Source organism: Balaenoptera physalus (genome assembly GCF_965194825.1).
Source record: "Balaenoptera physalus genome assembly, chromosome: 17".
Lineage (NCBI taxonomy): Eukaryota > Metazoa > Chordata > Mammalia > Artiodactyla > Balaenopteridae > Balaenoptera > Balaenoptera physalus.
This window is the reverse complement of record NC_138895.1, coordinates 60,349,629-60,374,945: the sequence shown is the minus strand read 5'-3', so window position 1 is coordinate 60,374,945 and position 25,317 is coordinate 60,349,629. Positions and strand designations below refer to the sequence as shown.

The 25,317-nt window shown below is 33.3% G+C and overlaps 1 protein-coding gene and 1 long non-coding RNA gene across 3 annotated transcripts in view; one reads left to right on the top strand and one right to left on the bottom strand.

The window, feature by feature from the left end:
- CSMD3 (CUB and Sushi multiple domains 3) overlaps positions 1–25,317 on the top strand; it is a 1,197,521-nt gene that overhangs the window by 758,244 nt on the left and 413,960 nt on the right. For both annotated transcript variants that reach the window (XM_082433293.1, XM_082433292.1), the window contains 5 exons: positions 3,208–3,395; positions 6,324–6,512; positions 16,400–16,516; positions 21,006–21,221; positions 22,916–23,104. In XM_082433293.1, the coding sequence (XP_082289419.1) occupies positions 3,208–3,395; positions 6,324–6,512; positions 16,400–16,516; positions 21,006–21,221; positions 22,916–23,104 (899 nt within the window). The remainder of the gene's footprint in view (positions 1–3,207; positions 3,396–6,323; positions 6,513–16,399; positions 16,517–21,005; positions 21,222–22,915; positions 23,105–25,317) is intronic.
- Positions 1–25,317, bottom strand: part of LOC309646713 — a 728,077-nt gene that overhangs the window by 547,076 nt on the left and 155,684 nt on the right. The gene's annotated exons all lie outside the window — the stretch shown is intronic.

The window sequence follows — 25,317 nt, the reverse complement described above, 5'->3', positions numbered from 1 at the left end:
GGCGAATTCTATCAAACATTTAGAGAAGAGCTAACACCCATCCTTCTCAAACTCTTCCAAAAAATGGGCAGAAGACCTAAATAGACATTTCTCCAAAGAAGACATACAGATGGCCAAGAAGCACATGAAAAGCTGCTCAACATCACTAGTTATTAGAGAAATGCAAATCAATACTACAATGAGGTATCACCTCACACCAGTTAGAATGGGCATCATCAGAAAATCTACAAACAACAAATGCTGGAGAGCTTGTGAGAAAAGGGAACCCCCTTGCACTGTTGGTGGGAATGTAAATTGATACAGCCACTATGGGGAACAGTATGGAGGTTCCTTAAAAAACTAAAAATAGAATTACCATATGACCCAGCCATCCCACTCCTAGGCATATACCCAGAGAGAACCGTAATTCAAAAAGACACATGCACCCCAATGTTCATTGCTTCGTTATTTACAATAGCCAGATCATGGAATCAACCTAAATGCCCATCGACAGACCAATGGATAAAGAAGTAGTGGTACATGTATACAATGGAATATTACTCAACCATAAAAAGGAACGAAGTTGTGTCATTTGTAGAGACGTGTATGAATCTAGAGACTGTCGTACAGAGTGAAGTAAGTCAGAAAGAGAAAAACAAATATCGCATATTAGCGCATATATGTGGAACCTAGAAAAATGGTACAGATGAACCGGTTTGCAGGGTAGAAATAGAGACACAGATGTAGAGAACAAACGTATGGACACCAAGGGGGGAAGCGGTGGGGGGTGGGGGTGGTAGTGTGATGAATTGGGCGATTGGGATTGACATGTATACACTGATGTGTATAAAATGGATGACTAATAGGAACCTGCTGTATAAAAAAAAAACTCCTAAAAAAAAATATATATATATATATACTACAATAGACTGACTACCAAACAATCAAATAATGGATTCACAATGCATAATTGCCTGATAATTTATTTAAAGGACATAGTGTATTCCTATACATTTACTACTCTAAATCACATTATTGGAAAAGTTATTTTTAGACAAATACAATATATTCCAGGTTGCAAAATAAAAAGTAAGATAAACTTATGAAATCCATTCATTTTACTAAGTCTTGCTTAATAGGATGTAACAGTGGTACAAATCTAAAAATATTTCATTTGTCTTTCTTAAATAGCATTAAATTATACACTTTATTTTGGCTACTTATGTGCCATGTTTATAATCATATCGGAGATTTTATAATGAAATAAAGTTCCTAATTTTTTTTTTTTAATTTTTATTTATTTATTTATGGCTGTTTTGGGTCTTCGTTTCCGTGCAAGGGCTTTCTCTAGTTGCGGCGAGCTGGGGCCACTCTTCATCGCGGTGCGCGGGCCTCTCACTATCGCGGCCTCACTTGTTGCGGGGCACAGGCTCCAGTCGCGCAGGCTCAGTAGTTGTGGCTCACGGGCCTAGTTGCTCCGCAGCATGTGGGATCTTCCCAGACCAGGGCTCAAACCCGTGTCCCCTGCATTGGCAGGCAGATTCTCAACCACTGCGCCACCAGGGAAGCCCAAAGTTCCTAATTTTTAAATGTTTCTTTCAATTTGTTTTAACCAGGTTTTGAGTTTTATTTGTTTTAGTTTTGCTTTTTTTGAGGAATAATTTAGTTTAATCTTGTAATACTGGAAAAGACTGGTAGGTATGATAAAGTGATTATCTGAAAATTGGTAGACGTTTCAACTGATAATTATTTTTAAAAGTGTACTGAATATAACTAGTTGCCAAAAAATGTGTTGGAAGATATATTCTAAAAGGTGAAAATGCATGGTTAGTACTGAAGTATCCAAGTATATTGAATGCTTTTTTGATAAAGTTGATAACAGCCCTAGAGAAAAGAAACTAAGTGGACAAGTCAATCCAAAGACATGCAAGAGTGAGGATGAGAGAAATCAGAAGCTCATAAAGTAAGGCACACACACAACAACCAAAATGCTCTTAATATCATGTGGCAGAACAATGAGGGAAATCACAGATTCAAGTAATATCACAGCAGGGCAAAGCAAGAACCCAGATTAAGGCACTGGTAAGAAAACCAGTGAAAATTCAGTCCAAGAGTCTTTATTTACTTCCGTAAGGAAAGTAGCTAGTATTGTTTTCTTTAAAATACGTGCATTCATTCTTTCATTATTCAATAAATATTTACTGAGTGTCTGCTATATGCAAAACCTCAACAAAAACAGAAACTGTCTGAACTCATGGAGCTTATAGACTCTTAAAGGAGACAGCCGTCAAACAAGCAAACAACTGTGATTAGTGTCACAAAAGGCACAATAAATTGTGGCAATATAGTAAAACTAACCTACATTGTGAGGTCAGGGAAGGGCTTCCTGTGGACCAATTTAAGCTGAAAGCTGAAATATGTATAGGAAAACCTTGGTGAAAGCAGGAAAAGAATGTCCTGGGCTGCAGTTTCATTATGGGAAGTGAGTAAGATGCTCAACTGTTCATGATTCCACGTAGTTTTTTTTCCACAACTAAGATTTCTGATCCAGATTCAGACTGTGGTATACTCTTGAAGTGCAAGGAAGGAATACAAAATTTTATTTTATTATGAATATGTTATACATGTTAAAAGTAGCTCTGAGTTGAATACAGTTTATAAAATAATTGTATCTTTTAAAAAAATTGAAAACAATAGCAGCAACAGCCAAAAATCTAAATAAAATTTGTATAAAATATTTAATGGCCAAAAGAGATTTATCAAAAATCAAAATAAAACAACTATATGAAGCAGAGGTCAGATTTGAAGTATACTGTTAAGATGAAATTCTGATGATCTGATTGAAGATAAATATAGTAATCACATAGTTTTCCATAGAAATGAGGAAAGCAAAAGAAAGATGACTCCAAAAACATGCTTGGTTAATGAAAAGGCCATTTATTTACTGAAGATAATCTGTAACATTTGAAAGAAATCTTACTTGTGAACAACAAGTATGTACTCATACTTTTTAAATGAAAATTGTCCATAGGAATAAGAGCTTATAACTTTGGTATTCTTAAATGGTGGGGCCTTAAATGATATATAAGATATTAGAAAAACTTAAGAAAATTGTATATAAAGCTGGTAAAAATTATAAATAATAAGTTAAATAGCAATCTAAAGTGTTATTTTCCTATACAGTGTTATTCTAATAAATATATTTTCACATATGTCTCTTAACCTTAGATTTCAGACTGAACTGAATTATGATGTTCTGGAAGTTCATGATGGGCCAAATCTTCTGTCACCCTTGCTTGGATCTTACAATGGCACACAGGTGCCCCAGTTTCTATTTAGTAGCAGTAATTTTATATACCTTCTATTTACAACAGACAATAGCCGTTCTAATAATGGTTTCAAGATTCATTATGAAAGTAAGTAATGCCAACATGTTTTTTGATCTCCTTATTCTGTTTTCCATACTTTTGGTATTACCATTGTATCATTAAGAGAACTAGGAGATTTATTAAAGAAAAGAAAATCAAAGCTTTCCTTGACCTATGAGAATGCTAATAGGTTACAAGGTGTGTGTTTTAGTAAATTCTGTACTAGATTTTTTCCAACAATATCTATGTAATATCATTATGAAGGGAAATACTAAGGAAATGTCAGAAATAGCAAATAAAAAATCTTAAAAAATTAGTTCACATAATAGTTATTTGTGCTGAAAAGCCAACAATAGGCAGTAAATGGCAGTCTAAGATGTATATGAACATTGACAAATTCTTTTAGCATTTACTTCATAAATTCAATCATACTTTTATATTTTATTCATACTCATTGCATACATTTCCATTAAAAATATCCAATTTTATTATTTTATATGATGTATTGAAAATTATATTAACAGTGAGAAGTAAAATATATACTCATATATATGCAGCTATGGCTAACATAACTAGCCAAAGGCTATATATTAAAACAGGCTCTAATTCACAGTGTTGGAATCAGTTTAGAATAATTTTACTTAAAATACTTTAGTTTTGTTTAAAAAGTCTAAAATATGTCTGATATTTTTTTTTAACTGATGCTGGTATATGCATAGAAACGAGTCTCTGTTTTGTTTTTAAACATCTGACATACTTAAACAAATGTGGTTGTATTGTATACGATGCATGGTTGCATACATATATATAAACTCACATATGCACACATTTTCATCTAAAAATACATTACCATATATCTTTTCATGAAAAACAGTTTTGGTGAATGTATCTAACAGTACATTTAAGATTACTGCAAGATATCTTTATATCAGTTTCAGTTAGATATTATATCACTTCTTTTTATATTCAAGTCTCCTATGCCCCCCCTTCCCCCTCAGGAAAAAATTTCAGCATTTAAAATTTGTAACTTTATATTCCATGTAGATTGTCTCTCTTCAGTAAATCTGGTTGGGCGCATGGGTTTTTAAAATCGTTAATATATATTTATAGCTATTTTCTTTTTAACCTTATCCACAATATTATTTAATTATATTAACTTCGCTCTATTTAGAGCTTTGTGGTGTGGAAGTATATTTCCTAAACATTATTGTAAAATGCAATGAGAGGATTAACACATACTTGGGAATTCAAACGAATTTAAAGGACTTTGAGATCTTTAACATTTATTAAAGATGAGTCAGAGTAGTCATTTTTAAAAATCCATTTCAAAATTAATTTTCACTAGCAATTAATTTGTATCAATATGCTAGAATGGGCAGACACCTTTTTTGTTTTGTCCATTTTTCTATCCTATGCCCGATATATCACATTCAGTCCCACTTCAACCAAGGTATGTGGTCGTAATCATGTTCTCAGACACAGGATTATTTTAAGGATTAAGTTAAACCATCATGCAAAGTGTTATTAAAAGTGTGGGGATTTTCAATAAACTGACCCAACAGATTTAGTTCAGAATCTTGCTAAAACTGAACTAAGTGGGCCAAGGACAGAGCCCAAGACCTAATCATAAGAAGGACTTGGAGGAGCCTAACAAGTTTAGTTAAGGCAGAGTCTTTATTACAGACAGCAAGTTTGTCACTTACAGGCCCTTGGTGAAATAGTCCAAGTTATTATTGAGGGCCAGTGCCTAAATGGCAGAGTGGAGGCTAAGAAATGCTGAGGTTCATGAGAGGCGCAACTGACGTTGATTTTGGTCAAATCTGGCCAGGAGGCAGTGATTTTCAATTTAAATTTGTTTACAAAAGATCATTTTCTTTCATTTTTATTCCAATTAGTCTTCTGGTTTACTTAGTAACATCTCAAACCCTTTCTTACCAAGAAAACAAATAAAACACTTTTTCTGTTGACACTTTCTTAATAAGTTTCTCAAGTTGAAGGGAACCAAACTATCTTCTTTAAATGAACCATTCACATGCCTCAAAATCAGCAGAGTAAAACTTTAATTATTATACTACTTAAAACATTAAAAATATATTTGTTTGGTGAATTTCTATTTTTATTTTAACAGAATCCATTAAAAGAGAAAACTAGATTTCTCCAGTTGAACCAAAATTTTATGGGAAGGATTTCTTGCAGTGCTACCAGTGATTGCACTCTAGAATTTTATTTTATTTCCTGTCTTGGGCACTTTTACCCCTTATGTCTTCCTCTCAAAACAGGAAGATTACAAAAACTGTACCAATAAGATAAGATTATTTATTGTTTATAAAACACATTAAAATAATAAAAATAACACAGAATAGACTTTCCTTTGTTTTAGTACAGTCCCCCAACCACAAGGGGGTTTATTATATTGTATTTCTTGAAATACAGACATAATCATGTTTCTTGGATATCTAAATATTACATAAAACAAGACAATGATAAATGGATGCAGAACAAATCCATAGACACAGATACCAATCTCTGAAGACATATTTAGAGCCTCCGAAAGCAATCAAATGGAGTTTTAATGATAAAACTAATTTCATAGAATTATTTTAATGACCAAATGAAGCAAATTTTGCAAACATTTTAGAGTTGAACCTGGAATATAATAAGTTCAAACATTAATTATTGCTATGATTATTAATGTACATGTGTGTATATGTATATAATTTATAATACAAAGTTTGATAGATAAGTGTACATTTTCATCAAGTTTTTATATAACTAATGGCCTGATTTTTTGGTCCTTGTGGGTAGGAAATGTCAAAAAATTTGTTAAATAAACTGCTAGTTTTTAAAATAAAGCTATGGGCACATTAATTTATTTGTAAAAATTACCACTCACAATTGTTTGAAGGAATGAGAATCAATTTCAGCGATTTGACTCTCATCAAGCTTACTCTTTTTCATATTCCCTTTGTTTTCCAGGTGTTACAGTGAACACCTATTCTTGCTTGGACCCTGGCATACCTGTACATGGTCGTCGCTATGGTCATGATTTCTCCATCGGATCTACTGTTTCATTTAGTTGTGACCCAGGATACAGGCTGAGCCATGAAGAGCCCCTTCTATGTGAGAAAAACCACTGGTGGAGTCATCCACTTCCAACATGTGATGGTAAGAATTCATTCAATGTGCAAAATAAACTGATTTATAAACCAAAAAGAAATCAACATAATCTTGTAAAATGTGAGGCTGAACATAAATATAAATATTTCATATGTTTAAAAGAATATCTTGAAGTCTGACAATTTTATGTTATCAAACCATTAATAAAGAAACAAAAGAATGAATATTGATAATCAGCCAAACTTACCCCATGCCTAAGGATGCTATATGTATTTTTAAAATGTGTTGAGGTAACCATTTTAGGTGCCCATTGTGTGCTTCGGGTCCTTGAAAAAATAGCATTGAAAGTGTCATATTGGTGTCAGATGAATGCAATGAAGAGATAGAACATTTACCTCCTGCCTGAAAGGCAACATGTACTAGTCCAAATTTTACCTAGCTACGCAGCACTGTGGCAATGTACCAGACTGCCCTGTGGTGGCAAGTTCCTGGCTATAGAAAATATTATACCAGTGTCCTTACCTCTTCTTTGTTTCTGTGGAGACTAAGTCAGCAATCCTTCATTTTTCAGAAAACACATATGAAAATACAGTGAAAGAAGCTGCTTTCCTTTGATTGGGAAGTGCTTGCACACTTGCTTTATAAAAACACACACAATGTAAATCTATTCATTATTTAGTTCTGGGCTTTAATTTTTATTTATAACACTATTCCTAACTTATATTCTTATTCTTTTGCCAAGTGGAAGATTACGTTTGTCATTTCATAATTAAATTTTCACATACTGTCAGTGCCACCATTTTTCTGTAACAGCTTTAGGTCAATTTGTTTTTTTGCTTCTTTGTTTGTTTTTTAATTTATTTATTTAATTCATTTATTTTTGACTGCGTTGGGTCTTCGTTGCTGCACGTGGGCTTTCTCTAGTTGCGGTGAGCAGCGGCTACTCTTCGTTGAGGTGCACAGGCTTCTCATCATGGTGGCTTCTCTTGTTGCAGAGCATGGGCTCTAAGCGCGGGCTTCAGTAGTTGTGGCACATAGGCTCAGTAGTTGTGTCTTGTGGGCTCTAGAGTGCAGGCTCAGTAGTTGTGGCACACGGGCTTAGTTGCTCTGAGGCATGTGGGATCTTCCCGGACCAGGGTTCGAACCCATGTCACCTGCATTGGCAGGTGGATTCTTAACCACTGCACCACCAGGGAAGCCTGGTCAATTTGTTTTTATAACGAGGCTTAAAAGAATCATCAACACTTCTTCCCTGTATTTGGTACAATACCATTTGTAGTAGTCAGCATTCTTGTGGTTTTAAGTGACAGAAACCCAACTCTAACTGATTTTTAAAAATGAAGGCAGAATTTGTTGTTCAAAGTTTCAAACTTAGAAAAGGTATGGGTGGCATACTTCTCATTGCTAATTATAATCATGAATTCAAACATTTTCAAGGATATCTCCATTTTCATTTTGGCTTTTCTCTCTCTATTGGCATCATTCTCTTTAACTGCAGCCAGGCTTTTTCCATACGGGAAATTGGAGGTGGAGAATACACTCTCATGAAGATGGAAACATGTAACCTCATATTTCCAGGATCAGAGGAGAATGAGAGTTCTTCCTTGTTTTTCTAATTAGAAAAATCCCAGGAAAGGTCTCTGATCAGTCCATAATTAAACTCTAACTGTAGAAAAGGAGACGCGCACTTTATGATTGGCTTTCTCCAGGTCATGTGTCCATCCATCCTTGTGGTTGGAGACAAATGATTGTGGTGTAAAGGTAGTATGTTTGTCAGGTCCTGGTGAAGCCAAATGATTGGCATGAGTAAATTCACCGAAGTAAAAAGGTGTGGTGGCAATGTTATCAGAAGAAGCAGGAGAATAAAAATAATGTCCAAGTATACCAGCATGCTTAAATATTATTAATAATAAAAGTGAGTGTATCTAGTTTTCCTGGGAGCAACATAGGCCCTCATCATCTCTTGTCAATGCAACTGCAATCAACCTTAAATTCAATATCCAACTACTTCAATCTAACCTCCTTTCTTCACACTAAGGGTATTTCATGCTCTATCCCATGTCAAAAAATGCTTAATGGCTCTCTGTTTCCTAGGAATGAAGGTCCAAATTATTAATCGTGAAATTCATAATTCTTAACCGTGTGTCCTCCTCTTTTGTATCCCCATTTCATTCTGAGCATAACTGGACAAGGGCTAAATTATATTCATTTTTTGAATGTCTGAGCTTTGTATAAAGCCTCTAAAATTAACTGAACTCAACTACTTATAACTAGTAAACTGATTTGATTAGGGCTTTCCTTCAGTTTAAACTTTTTCCCCAGAGGCAGCTAATCTAAACTTCCTGGGGTTAAAAGGAGGAGAAGTGAATAAACAGAATTGATTTTCCAGATCCAAGAGTATAACCTCCATTGGCCTAGATTGCCTGGATACTCAAGGTACGGCATGCCTCACTTTTATACACATCAGCTCTTATAGTTTCTTCATAGCCCATAGTTAATTGATTCACAAACCACACTAGTCAGTGAGGGTTGGTGGTGATAATAATAATAATAGCTAACATTTAATGAGGGTTTACCATGTGCTGGTACTGCTATAGGTGCTTTAGGTATATTAACTTGTTTTATCAAAATAACTCTATGAGGTAAGTACCATTATGATCACCACTTAACAGATGAGAAAATTAAGGCAAACAGAGATTGAGTACGTTGCCCTGTGTCACCCCACTAGTTAATGGCAGAATCAGGATTGAAACTCAGGCAGCCTTGATCCAGACCCTGTGCACAAGTCTACTATTACACTGCCTCCTGCCCACATTCTCTGCAATAGTAAAGTACTAAGATTCTTTAAAATGAAGAGTACAATTATAGATTTGTTATTCTTTCCTCAGTGATGCCACATGTTTAAGAATTTTGTATAAAAAATACATATAGCTGTTTAAATAGTTTATGGATATTCTGTACTCCTTGGAATATGTGACTGAAAAATAGGACTCTTTTTTTTTATCTAACTTGTTATATGGGCAAATACTTTTAATTCAATTCTATTTTTGTATACTTAGGTTTCTGAGTAAAAAAATGATCTTACTAAATTTATCTTGTTTCATTATTGAAACCTTGAATCTTGAACCTCAAGTGAGAAATGATTCAGTTAGATTCTACGTTAATTAGTAAATTTGATACCTTATCTTTCACCGTGCATTTCTTGAGGGATCTCTTTACTTTCCCTTTGATCTCTTAGGTCTACTCTTCAGAAAGCAACCAGAGTAATTATTTTATAAGTTAAGGCAGATCAGGGCACTCCCCTGCCCAGAATCTTCTAGCACTTAGCATCCCAAGAAGAACAAAATCCAAAAGCTTTTGCATGACCTAACTGCCCCCAAGTAATCTGGGCCCTGACTGCCTCCCATGCCTCATCTCTCACAAGTTTCTCCCTCATTCATGCCACTGCACTCCAGCTACACAGGTCTCTGGCTTTTTTCAAATGTTGAGAACCCTTCCCTCACTCCTCCCATTCCATCCTTCCAACCCCCCTCTCATTTTTTCCTTCTTCCTGAAATAGGATTCATATGGTCACATGTCCTTCTTCCTAAATTCACTCAGTCTCCACTTAAAAGTCGCATCACTGACAACTCCCCATAAAAGAGTAAAAGAGTAATCCCTGTCTTGCCATTTATATTTTCCATCATAGTATTTACCACTGTCTAACATTATGTATTTGTTGTCTGCTTTTGTTTTTGTTTTCAAAATGTAAGTTCTATATGGCAGGGACTTTGTTCACTGTTATGTCCTCAGTGCCAAGAATAGTTCAGTTCCTGTCACACAGTTGGTGCTCAATAAATCTGAGTTTAGTGAAAGAATGAGCAGACTATTCTTTCCAGCCTATTGGGAATACTTACTTTATTTTGATTTTGCATTTTTATTTTCTGCCCTTTGCCTTCATCAGTGTTTTTCCTTTCCACTAGAATGTCCTAGCCCTTTCCAACACTGTTTTTACCAAACTCCTAGTCAATCTTTTTTTTTTTTGTTAATTTGTCTCCAACTTAACCTTTTTTATATATGTTTTTCTTCCAATTTCATTGAGATATGATTGACATATAGCACTGTATAAGTTTAACGTGTACAGCAATAATGAGTTGACTTACACACCTCATGAAATGATTATCACAATAAGTTTAGTGAACATCCACCATCACATACAGATCAAAGTTAAAGAAATAGAAACAAAGTTTTTCCTTGTGATGAGAGCTCTTAGGATTTACTCTCTTAACAACTTCCATGTATGGCATACAGCAGCACTCATTATGTTTATAATGTTGTACCTTACAACTCAGTGACTTGATTATGCTTTCCTTGGATAAAGCATCTGGGCAGAATCTCAACTTTTCCTAGACCCTGTAGTTCTCTACTTGTTATGGGACTTTTTGCTACGTTATTGCCACCTGTTGATTCACTAAATCAATATTTGTTAATTGTATTGTGTAGGCACTAAAGAAATATTGTGGAGCATGAACAAACATTATGTGTTCTCCTTGAGCTAGTGGAGTAGATAGTAGTTATACTCATTTTCTTGTTTTCCTTATTATATTCTTGAGGTCAAGAACCATTTGTTGTTCTTTTTCCTATAACATACATTTTTAAAAGACATCTCCTAAACATAAGAGGTTAGATTTAAAACAGAACGAAACAGCATGTTTTACTAGCCACTTTGATTAGATCTCACTCTTTAATATCTCTCCAGTGTTTTTCATAGAACTGAGATTTGAATGGCTCTAGAGAAGGTCAGACAGGAAAAACCAGAATAGCATTCTGCTTTGGCCAACAAGTGTCAAGGGCAGCATATATATCAGAAGCCACGCCAAGAGATGTTTTCTGTGTACTGGGGACATAAAGTTTTTATGAGTACTACAGGTAAAGTTGAGGTCATATGCCAGGTATGATTCTACCCTTCAGGAACTAGGCATTGTTAATTAAGATAGCTACCCTATTTGATAAATAGATAGGTAGACCACATGTCCTGAATTGCCTAAGACAAGCCCTGTTTTCACTCTTTCTCTTGGCACTATAATTTTCCCCTCAAATTATCCCATTTTGTTTGATAAACAATATAGCCATCTTATTTGGGGGGAACTTTAGAACTAAAGAGATTAAATGATTATCTGTGTCACCTAAGTGATTAATGGCAGAACCCAAAATTGAACTGAATGTACTTAAACTTTATCATTTCCCTTATTTCTTCCATATTATTGAAAGATTTGAGTACATAGACTAACATAGCAAAAGAGTACATGGATTGATATTTAGGATCCAAGAATTCTGCATGGTGCATAGAACTCAAGTAATAAATAGTCTCAGATAAGGGTAAACAGTTCCAAGTAAGGAGACCTAGAAATAAGAAAAGAACAGATTTGAGGTTAAAAACAAACAAAAAATCATAATGGGATTTGTAATAGGTAGCTATTTCCTTGCTGCATTGCAATACTCAAAGTGGTTTGATCAATAATGGTCTAGAAACAATCTGTTCTAGTTATAGACAACTTAGCAATTGCCAAGTATGTATCTCTACCAAGTGCAAGGTGTAATTTTCTGAGTTTGGGCAATTACATTCAAGGGCTTGGCTTTTGAGGAAACTTCACTATTTTAAAACTCTGATTCTTATCATGTGTCCAGGTAGTGACCATATGTGGAAAAAATCAGGGAGAAAAAAAGCTAATAGCCAAGATTATGGTAGAGGCATATACAATATATCTAATTACTCTCAGCTCATATTTTGGGCTACTGTTGTGACTTTTTTGTGCTATGATCTTTGTCCTTTTAGATGCTTTTCTTTGCCAACTGTTTGCTCTAACATAAAGTAACCGTTTTTTCATGTTTATTTTGTTGCTCCCTAAATTCTCTGCAGTGTTTCAAGGATTCATTTGTTATATAATTTGTCTATCTTCCATTCACAAGAACATATAAACCTATTGTGTCTGTTACAGAAGTGTTTGTATCCCTAAAGACATATGGCATCAGCTAGCAAGGTTATTGGGATAAATTGGAATTCCTTCAGAAGAGGGGTTATAAAGGATAAGACAGGAGATCCATGGCATCCTTTTTCGATATTCTTATTCTAATGAAGTTTACTATACGAATGGTCATATGTTCTGTTGAACTGACTTAATTCTCAGCATTTCTTTAAAAAATATTCTTGGAAAATTTTTCATAATAGTTTCTATACCACTATGTATTTTACAATGTGTTTGAGTTCCATTTTCTACCTGAAAAGAAAATCTCATTTATAAAACTTCTTTTTTTATTCATCTTAATATTTAGGCCTCTCATGATTGATTCTAATAGGTTCTTTGATTTCCTCTTACACTTTCTTGGCATTAGCAGGAAGGGACCTTTTTAGAGAAGCAAGCGTCATCAGATTGAGAGAATATGAAGTAATAAATTAACCAATTAAGAAATTAAGACAACTCATGCTTGCATTAGCATCTATCACTGTGCATTATATCAATGCACATGTAGCTAAAGTTTTGTGATTGTTCAAAAAGCCAATAATATAAAGCAAATACTATTCTAAATGTTTGCAATGTAAAATGATCTCATTTAGAAAGATGAAGGATTTCATTAGGTTGATGAAAATGCTGCTGCTGCTGATGATGGCAGATTGTTTTAATCACACACAAAGCCATTGACAAATGAGAATCCATAAAATATAAATCAATTAAAGATAAGAACATAGACAAGTATATTGACACATTTAGCTTTGAGGTGCTTAAAGAGAGAGTGATTTGAAGATGAAAGTATTAAATGAATCTGAGTAAATGAATGATACCTTTTAATAATGTTTATATAGATTGATCATTTGAGGTAGAATGCCAAAAAGTCAAACATGTGAAGGACATCATAGTTCGCTACAGTATTTTTTTGTAGAAAAAATAACTTGTAATGTGGAAAAAAAAAATCAGCCCTTGATTTGAGTCAACTTAAGGTCATGGACTCTGGAACTAGACTGCTTGAGTTCCCTCTGTGCCTGCTTTCTCATCTGTAAACTGTGAATAATTATAGTACTTTTCTCATAAGGTTGTTATGGGGTTAATTGAGTTAATAAAAATAAAAGTCTTCAGAGTAGTACCAGTCACATTGCAAGTTCAATATGAGTGTTCTTTTTTTTTGCTAAAAACGAGTGAGTAGTTGCAATTTTATCCTAAGTTTTATTACATACAAAGTAAAGTACAAGTATTTTCATATTTTCAGTTTCATCTTTCAAAAAAAAATAAAAAAGAAGAGAAAGAGACTTAATCACATTCTTTCCCATTATTTACTGTGAAATTCTGTCAGTTGAGTCAGTTCCTTTCAAGGCCTTTATCCAATACTAATATTCTCAAATAACAGAAACTTCTACTGTGTCATAAAAATGCACTCTATATTTTGTCATCTGATTATAATCTAAGTAACAATATAAATTTTCATTAATAAATATGAGTTACTGACCATTTCTCCTAAACATTTTAATGTGTTATGGTTACTGAACTTTATTCATTTATCTGCAGAATGTTCATTTAATGCCCACCTTCAACACATATGGTAGGTGCAGCTTGCAGACAGCAAATTTCTAAGAAATTATTTAAGTACAGAAAGAAGGATATTTTAAAAGTAGCTTTATTTGAAAGAATGTTGATGTATAGTAGAGCTTTCCCTCTACAACTGGTACACACACCAAATACACACACATGCATGCACAGGAGCACATGTCTGATGTACTTTCTAAAACTTCACATTTCTCTTTTTTGTTATTTTTTGTGTTTAATTTAATTAAATAATTCAACTCTCTTAATTTTAATGCTTCTGTTCACTGATTTTTACTCTTGCTATATGAAACATACTCCTTTCAAATAGAGATTGTAGGTTTTAATCCAGTAGAGCATTTTCACTCACTACATTTCACTCAACAAATTCATAGCATGTTGTATTGTTGGGTTTTTTTGTCGGACTCTCACAATGGAGAATAAAATGAAATATAGTGTATTAGGAACAAATTATTGTATGTAAAAATAATCTAATGAAATAATAAACAGTTCTCTGTCAAGAAGCAGAATGAATCACAAGGAAAATTTAAAAAAGTTCAACTTAGCACCACCATTATCAGCAAGATACAATGGAAATGATATACCTAGCCCTTAACTTGATCACAAAAGCACAATGAGGCTTTTTTTCTTTTTTAATTGAACGAAAATTGAAAGTTTCAGTAAGAATAATCATCAATAAAGGTCTGTGCAGGCTCTAAACAGGAGCCTAGGCTTCCAGACCATGAATATTATTGTAAATGTCTTAATAATAAATGAAATTGGAAGCATAGCCTTATCTTGGTCTCAAGAAGGTGGCCTATAAGACAACTCCAAGTGAGGTACTAGTCAAGACCTTCTTTTATTCCTTGGTGAAGTAAAAGAAGTAGCAAAGGGAAGAGTGTTTTGTTTTTTGGTTGTTGTTTTTTTTTTTTTTTTTGGGGGGGGTGCTGTGTTGGGTCTTCGTTGCTGTGCGTGGGCTTTCTCTAGTTGCAGTGAGTCGGGGCTACTCTTCGTTGTGGTGCACAGGCTTCTGACTGGGTGGCTTCTTTTGTTGCAGAGCACAGGCTCTAGGTGCAGGGGCTTCAGTAGTTGTGGCACGTGGGCTCAGTAGTTGTGGCTCGCGGGCTCTAGAGCTCAGGCTCAGTAGTTGTGGCACACAGGCTTAGTTGCTCCACGGCATGTGGGATCTTCCCGGACCAGGGCTCGAACCCGTGTCCCCTGCATTGGCAGGTGGATTCTTAACCACTGCACCACCAGGGAAGCCCCAAGAGTGATTTTTAATTGCATATATATTTATGTAAATCTAAGCCTGCTTAAATACTTCTAGGAACTGCAGACTTACTATTTCTAGTCAGGTTAGTGTAGAATAGCAGCCAGATTGCCTCAACTCTTCCTTCTCAGCGTTGCTACTTGGAAGAAATCATGGAAGACAATAAAGCCAAAACTCACTTTTCTGGTGTCCCAGGGAAGTTGAGCAAGGATCAGAGCAGATAAGGCTGTATGCTGCATTCACAGTTCTTACTGCCCTTACCCATGTTGCCCATGTCCAAGATAGTAGACATCTCCAAGTGGAATAGAATAAGGAGTCAACTTTTCTCTGCTTCCACAAGAATGTACATTCTTACCTGACTATATATCTTTTTTCCTTTAATTTTTAATAGTGGTAAAATTATCTGGCATATCATAACCACTGATGGTAGAAGGCATTGTAAACTGTCATTTATTCTAGAGTAAATGAACATTGAATCAAATTTCAATTTCTTTGACCTCAGTTCATAAACATTTATTTATTTTTATTATCTTGGAGTATTTACTTAAAAATCAATATCCTCTCAGAAACCCCTTTTTGTTCATGATATTTCCCAGAGAAATGTACAAGTGCAGAAGCAGCCTTCAAAATTTCAGTTTACTTCACTGTTTTAAAAAGAATTCTATGAAGAATGACATATATCCCTTTAGGAATCTAAAATAAATAATGTTGTATAATTAACAATTTGTTTTCTTAAAGCTTAGTAAAAGAGGGACTGCTAAAGAATTAATTACTCATGTTTAATTTACAACCAATTTATGCAAATGTTGCTTATAATTAGAAATGTGTAAGATAAGTATGTACTTCAAATGCAAATGTGGAAAGTTGAGCTAAATTCTCCTGGGGCCAGTATTAATTCTCAGATACTATTACATATCTTTTTCTTCTCTAGTGCTGCTGCAAAGGACAAAATGATTTCCTAGTATTGGAAGAGGTCTTTACACATTGCTGTTATTCCCAGGAAGTAACTTAAGCAAAAATAATCAGACTCATTTTATTTTAAGAGAGATTTGTTCAGCCTCTGCCTCTCTAACTATGCCTGATCAGATGACTGCATTTCTTTGTATTTTCAGCATTATGTGGAGGAGATGTTAGAGGGCCTAGTGGAACAATCTTATCACCTGGTTACCCGGAATTTTATCCAAATTCTCTGAATTGTACATGGACTGTTGATGTAACCCATGGAAAAGGTAATTTGCCTCATACAATGATAATGGGCTATCTTCTGAATTTTCATTGCATCTATTTTTATTTCATTGTCCTTTACAATGTCATTTTGCACGAGCAAAAGCAGATCAGTACTAAAATATGCTAACACAAAATTCAATTTGAGTAACTGCAACAGAGGATTATATTTACTTTTCTATAGTATTATACTCATGTTTTTGTCAGAATGGTAATATGAGATATTTATTTTCTTTTGATATATTAAACTAATGTTATTTGGAATTTTCATATCAACAGAATCTCATACAGGATGGCTTTTGTCTCTGGCACAGTGGGTTGATTTCAAAAGTTCAAAGGGGAATAGGAAGATACTCTGAAGTGCTGAACCAATTGTAAAGCAAACAGTACATGTTTATATACACTCGTTTTTAAAATGTTAATGATTATTTATTATAACTATATTTCCTGTGTAAATTTATAACCATTCTAGAAATATCTGTCTCAAATTTTCCGTCAGAACTGCAGTTATATCTCACATAATTGAATGAGAGTATAAAATTGCACTGTGCATATGGTAGATGTTAATAAATGTCCTTTGAACAAATAAATGAAATTCCTTGTAGTACTAAGTATGGTTCATTCATGCAATACAACCAAAATAGTATATTAGCAATATAAGTGGTTAAGGCAAAAACTTGACACTGGGAAAATGAGCATTCTAATATAGCAAAATGAAAATGGATGAAAATTATTTACCTGAAAAAATCTACATGCTAATCTTTTTAAAAAGAGTTAATTTATTCATGATAAAAACTGCTTTGGAGAAGTAGTTTTTGTTTTAGCTGTATTCTTATATTATTCCTATTGGTTTTTACTATTACATTGTACTTATTAACTTTACTATAGAAGATCTAGAATAACCCCCCTCCACAAAATCCTAGCAATGAGAAGATGTTATTACAATTTTAAAAATTAAAGCTTTATTTAATCATTTGAATTCATTGTGTTTTTTACACAATGTGTTTTTACACTCCTGTTCAACTATGTGAGATATATCTGCAGTTCTGTTAGAATATTTGAGGTACAAATGAAGTTTGCCTTTATTAAAATTATACATCCTTTTATTGACAGTGAGGATTATATAAGGATTGTTATTTTAGTGAAATTAAATATAATTGAGAAAAAAATGCTGTTAAAATGAGTATTCTGGTATTGTACAGCAGGAATGAGGTAGAAGACTTTGTAAACTGTCGTTTTTGTTGTTCTCCATAATGGAAGACTCTTTGCTGGAAGTTAACCAAAGCATCCAGTGTTATTATTATTCCAGTGTGTAGTGGATTAATGGAGTTTAAAATAAGCTTCCTGTATTATACAAGAAAATGGAGGGCTACATACTGCTTGCTATGTAAATAGAGGTTTAATTAACACTTAAGGTTTTGCATCTTCACAAATTGCAAGTGTTAATTAAATCTGTATTTACATGGCAAGAAATGCAGATTATATACTTTTCTTTTAAGAGCCAACAAAATTGTTTGGAAGTACAACTATTCCAAAGTGTAGCCAAACTTATGTGAAGGATAATCTCTTAAAGTTTGGAGAAATTGTCAAGGTAATATAATTTAACCTCTCACCCAGCAAACACAGACGCGCACATGCACGCGCACACATGTGTCAATATGTCACCCCCTCAAGGTCATAGTTAGTGTCATGACTAAATAAAACCTAGATATTCATGATATTTTGATGTCAAGCCGAAGTTTTTTCGTATATTTCTGTAACAAAAATTGTCTTAATAAGGCTTCTTGAATTATCACTTTTATGAGAAGGTACTCTGATGTTGAAACCCACTGATTTTTTCTCACTATTCTTCAACACCCATTGCCCTATTAAGATTGTATGCCTTTGCCTATCCACTTCTTCTTCCTGAAATGTCTATCCCAGGGTTGCTCTTCCACAAACATCTGTTCACTTTTGAAGGTCATTGCCTTCAGAAGCCTCTGCTGATACCTTTGACAAACTACCTCTATTTCTATGCTCCTATATTGACTCACATTAATCACTTTTATAGCACTTAGCATAATGTTTGAACTTTTATTTTATGTATCTTTTTCCCTCAGATAGACCATGAGTTATTTACAATCTTCGAATTTTTTTATATTCCATAATGCCTATAATATAGTAGGTTCTAGTATCATATTCTTATTTGGATTAATTGACCTTCGACAGAAGGTCTTAAATTGTTTTGCTTCAGTGAAAACAGATTTTATTGCTTAAACTGTAATCTGATAAACAGAGGCTTACTTTTATAAAGTAGCTGACTAGGACAGAGTGACATGAAACCAATTTACTTTCATGTTGAAGGATTAAACAATAACGATAGCTAACGATTGCTGAGTACTTCCTCTGTGAAAGCACTGTGCCAAGTCATCCCCTATATTGTCTCCTTTAAACTTCAAGACAACCCCATTAGAACCCCATTTATCAAATGGAGAAAGTGTGTCTCAGAAAGACTATGTATGTAATACTTGACAATGGGCTTATTAGCACCACTATCTAACAGAATTTTTAATTTTCCCGAGTATTAATTCAGTGCATATCAGAACAACCACATTTTTCTAAGAAAAACATGCATAATGAATTTTTTCTTCTTTTTTTCCATCTGTTCTTGTATTACGTGCCTAGTTTTTCTTAGTTTTAGTCTCTGATCGAAATCAAATTGACTTAATCTGAATTTCCATTCATTATTTTATAAACTTAGATATCAGTTAATCTAGAGGGCAAAGCATCTTCTCCTTGCCACATTGACACCTCATTCTCATTTACATCTGTCTAGTGTCAATTACCACATTTATACTGAAGAACATTTGAAAGACTGACTTAATTTCTGGACCCCTCCTAAAAAAGGCTCATTGTGAAGAGAGAGAAAAAGAAGTGTTACCTTTTGAAAAAGAATTAAAATAGTATCATTGTACATTTCAAATATTTTCCAAATTGAAATCACTGACCCATTATGCAATAATAACTCATCATTACTTACGTTTTCGGTGTATTTGTTTTGGTCTCATTTTATGTCACTTTTTGTTTTTTTAACAAACAAGAGGTAAATTAGGAGTTTGGGATTAACATATACACACTACTATATATAAAGAAATAAACAACAAGGACTCACTGTATAGCACAGGGAGCTATATTCAGTATCTTATAATAATCTATAATGGAAAAATATGTGAAAAAGAATATATATATTCAGATACACTGAATCACTTTGCTGTATACCTAAAACTAACACAACTTTGTAAATCAACTATACTTCAATTAAAAAAAAAAAGCAATGAGGACTCCAAGACTCTCCAGCATTTGGAACTGTAAAGTTGATGAATAATGTTAGAGAATGTTACTTTATCATACTCTGGGATTTTGGATTGTTTACTGAAGATTTTGGTGATTCTTTTAGATCAAGTAAGCAAATTTATTAAGCACTTCAAGAGAAAGATGAATGTGGTATCATCCTTTATTCCATTTGGTATCTTACATGCAGTATGGTGTGTGTGTGTGTGTGTGTGTGTGTAATTGTTAGCCTTTCACATGCATTTGTGATAATGTCATTAAACACTCACATGAGACCACAGTGCAATGGCATACCATACTCACCAGGACAGAACAAATGAAAAAATAAAAAACTTTCAAGTATTGGTGAAGATACAGAGCAATTGGATTTGTTGATGGAAATGTAAATTGGCTGAGCCACTTTGTAAAGTAGTATCTATTAAAGCTGAAATATATAAATGTATACATATACATGTATATTTATTTTACATGAGCCAGTAATTCTACTCCTAGATATCTATCTAACAGAAATAAACACATATGTTCTTCAAAAGTCATACTTGAATGCTCATAGCAGCACCATCTGCATTTGGTGCTAAAATGCAAACTATCTAAATGACCATCAACTTTTGAACAGATAAATCAATGTGTTTTATTCACAAAATGAAATGGATCACTAAAAATAAATAACTTACAGCCACACACAAAAGTAGAGATGAATCTCACACACTTAATGTTGAGTAAAAGAACTCAGTCCCAAAAGAGCATACGTTGTATGAATCCATTATATAAACTACAAAGAAAAGTAGTCAAACTAACCTATCTTATTAGAAGTTGAGTGAGTGGTTACTTTTGCCAAAGCACTTCTATTTTAAATAAAGGATATAAATTTTCTTTGAACTTTTTAGAAAACTTGTGTGATTTCTTTTTAGGCATTAATTTTAAAATTTTATTTCCAAGTAGTTTCTAAGACATGATTTATTGTATAGAAGCTAAAGGAAACAAACAGAAAAAACCCCAAACAAAAGAAAGATATTATACTATACATTTAGAATATTTTATAGCAGTGCGTTTCATTTTCAGAGAAATCAATTATAAGAAGAGTCCTGATTTTTGTTAGTTTGGTAACTCTATGTGTTTTACTGATACAGTTTATAAGTCTAATTTTCCTCTTTTCCTTAATAGGTGTGCAGTTCAATTTCCACACCTTTCATTTGGAAGACCATCATGACTACTTACTGATCACAGAGAATGGTAGTTTTACCCAACCACTGGCACGCCTGACTGGTTCAGAACTTCCTTCAACAATCAATGCTGGTCTCTATGGAAATTTCAGGGCTCAGTTGCGCTTCATTTCAGATTTTTCAATATCATATGAAGGATTCAATATTACATTCTCTGGTAAGAAAACAAGTTTAAAAATCAGATTTTTAAAAGTATGAGCATAACTTTTGTTATGTATGACAAAACAGAGAGAGAAAAAAAGAGAAAAGAAAAAAAGAAGAAAACAAAGAAATTACCTGCCAACAAATTTTAATGAAACTTTGAAATGCCTTGAAGATTGTCTATAGTAATATATTAAAGGGAACCTGTAAACAATAGCAAAAAATAAATCAACTCACTAAAAAATTTAATAGAAATACAATAAATACATTTCTTTAACTTGCATCCTGCAGAATTCTAACAGAGAAAAACTTGCTAAAATGCCAGTTAAAATGGAGTAAAACTTAAAATGGAAATTCATACATATATTTAAAGTTTCAATTAGGCCATAAATGAAATGTTAGTTAAACCAGTGATATTCTAGTTTTGTGTTTCGGAAAAAGGCATAGTTTACAGGCCAAGATTAAGACAAACTTAATTTATTCATTTGCAACTAGATGATATAGAAACAAGTTAATATGGTTATTCTTTTATTCTAGAATAACCTCATCTGTAGGCAACATTATAACTTGGATTCCAGGAAAAAAATTTTAAGACCAAAGTGAATAAAAATGTATTCTTATTAGTTCTACTTTCCAGTTAAATGGAATAGTGAAAGAGAATACAGAAACAAATTAATAAGTAAATCTTATGCCAACCTAGTAACATTAAATTTATAATATTACAATTATACATAATTATATAAATAACATATAATTTATATAAATAAAATCATAAAAATGCTAACCTCATTCTTCAACAGTTGTTCTAGTATTTACCTGAAAATACTTGTCTTCTAAAATAACTAAGGTATTTCATAGTGAATAGCAAATGAGCATAATCAATTTTAACCTAGAATGTTAAAAGTATATCCAAATAAATTTTTTAAACAATAAAATAATAGCTCATCAACATGAAACAATCCCTGTTGTTCTCCACTGCAATTGCATACTAAGCATGTGCTCTGGAAATATTTTTAGATAAGCTACTTCTTCTTAGGACTGTATATAAATTATAATATTGTTGTTTAATTAACTCTACTCTCTCATACCCTGAAGAGTGTTTAACTGTTCATTTTCATGATGCTCATTCATTGGTTGAGGAAGTTTCCTTGTATAGATCTATAATATACAATTTTCAGTTTATGGGCACTTCAGTCTTACATAAACCCTTGCATCTGAAGTGACATGTTTTTCAGAATATGGATGAATTGAATTTCTTGTATACTAGAGGCACAAGAGCCTTTGTCATTTAGACTATAACCATTAAGTAAAAGTCATTTCAAAATGCAAATCATTTCATTCTAAACGGTATTTTGCATTTGAAAATATGAATCTATTATGCCATTATTATAAGTCAAAAATCTATGAAATGGAAATATTTCTAGTGCAGAAGAAAAAATACAAGATAAATAGCTACATTTTCAATGTATCACTCAGAAGGTGACATTTTCTCACCTGTATTGAATTTCACACATAAGAGTATTCATTAAATTAGTAGACCTTTCACAAAAGAAGAAAATTATGTGTGCCATCAGCATATTCCCATAATTTTACATATAGTAAATTTAAAAATGTATGGCTGGCCCTAAAAGCATCCATTTTGCAAATAATAGGAATATACCCTTAAAGGTTACTACTAACATTTTCTTTGTTCTGTTCATCCAATTACAGAGTATAATCTGGAGCCTTGTGAAGATCCTGGAATTCCTCAATATGGTAACCGAATTGGGTTCAGCTTTGGGGTTGGTGACACTCTGGCCTTCTCATGCTCATCAGGTTATCGTCTGGAAGGGACGCCAGAGATCATCTGTCTTGGTGGCGGCCGACGAGTGTGGAGTGCACCTCTGCCAAGGTGTGTGGGTACGTGGTCAGCTGCTTTCATTTGCTTGTACGTGTAGTCACTGTCCGTGGAGTTGCATGGTTATACACCCTTCGTTTTTTTTATAATCTGTTGAATTTCTTCATTTCTTTCATATTAGTTATTTCAGTGTTTTTTCCACTTGGCAATCTGGTATACCTCAATTACCGTCTCAACTGTTCTATTCAACCAACCATGCTTCTAAATTTGTTTTCAGATGATGAGAATAAGGAATGAATAGATAGATAGATAAATAGGTAGATGACAGAATCATATTTTGAGAGCTTACAGAAAATTGCATTCTTGTATTCTGTTAATAGATGATTTTCCATGACTTCCGACTGAAGTTTTGACAATATTTTATAACTTAGAATTAACATGTAGGAAACATGATTACAAGGGAAAATAATAGATAATTTAAGGACCATCAAGGCAAGTATTGACTCAGTATGTGCAATCTATAGAATTAATCTGTTATGATAGATGAATTAAGATGGGAATTCATTTCACGTGAGATAAAGAATTGCAATAATTAAAATATTGAAAGTTTGGAGCACCACCTCAACCTTTGGAAATGAATATTTTGACTGATAAATTAAAAACAAAAAATCTGTAGAGAAAATGAAGGGCTATTCACTAGGACTTAAAGTCATTTTTATTTATATTAGGAAATAGGCAAGAATTTCTTTAAGTCATCACCCATTCAGTGGTTATCAGTACTCATTTTTACAATAGAACAAGATGCAAAAGATCATTTTATTATTTCATAAAGATCTTAAAACTCTCAAAAGCATTTAATTTGAATTTAATTGTAAATTTAATGGTGGGTCACTGATCTTTGTAAGTTATAATATGCTACAAAATCAGGCAAATTGGTAGAGATTTGATCTGTGGTTTAAGACTTTGTCCTTTTTTTCTTTTTTTAATGGAGTCAATATACCGCACAGATGAAAATGCAAATGGAGAAGAGGATACTCTCTATGACTTATTCAGTGTATTGTCCACTGTGTAGAACGTGATGGGAATACCTGTGGATCCCCAAATCTAGTAAAAAAAATTTGATCTTTCAAGTTAATAAGTTTTATAGTGATGAGACTGTTTTCACAGCCCCTAAGGGTTATATAACAGACAAGCTGATATTCAACAGGTGAAATTTCTTTTTAAAAATCATAGGCTTTTATAGAAATGGCACAAACAGCCACAGAGGCTGGGAGGTGATGAGTAGTCATACTCTCAGAACATCTTTTCCAGGAAGACATGTATAGTCCTTCTGTTTTGTTTTTATGTTTGGGGTTTTGGGTTTTTTTGTTTTTTTCTGCTGTTGCCAGATTTGGAATTCCCCTCCTTATCTGAATTGCTCCCATTTCCATTTTTCTTTGGTGTGCATATTAATGAGAACCTTGGGAATAGTCCAAGTGAGGGCTACAGAGTGCCTGGGTTTATATCCTGGTCATTTGATATTGGGTTAATTCACTTTTCTAAACTTCATTTTTCTCATCAGCAAAATGGTTACAACATTTTGTTAATGTTAGTTATGAGGGTTAAAGAGATTAGCCATGCCAGTCAGACATCTAATACAATCCCTGGAATATAGGAGGGGTTCAGAATTTAGATGCTGTTATAACTCTTATTATTTTGAGAATAATCTGCTGCCTATCCAACCCGCCGATCTAGTTTATAAAACCAATTATAGTATGGAACGAATTCCATGTTATAAAACACCAACCTTTATGAGGGTCTACCTGGCTCTTTTATATACGTATTTACCTCATTTAATTCTTACTATAATTCCGTTATTGTTATTCCCCCCATTTTTCATCAGAAGAACCTAAGTCTTAGAGATTTTAAACAACTTGCCCAAGATCATCAAGGTTGTAGGTGACAGAACCGTGATTTGTATACAATCTTCCTCATTCTGAAACCCAAATTCTTTTCACTAGGATGGTTTAACCTCAAAAAGGTCGAGAGGAAGGTTAATCACAAAGAACTCTCAGTCACAAAGAGTTGATTAATATTTTCTTTCAAAGTACCAGAAACATACCAGGATGTTACACAGGCTGAGAAGAAAGTGTTTGCATCTACATTTTTAAGGTTTACTCCACTTTTACAATAAATTTTAATAAGTAGATTTATGAAAATCTGACTTTGCAAAACAAGTAACTTCAAGTTAGTTTTGTTGTATTAAAGTATTTCTTTGAGAGTAGGTATATTCGTG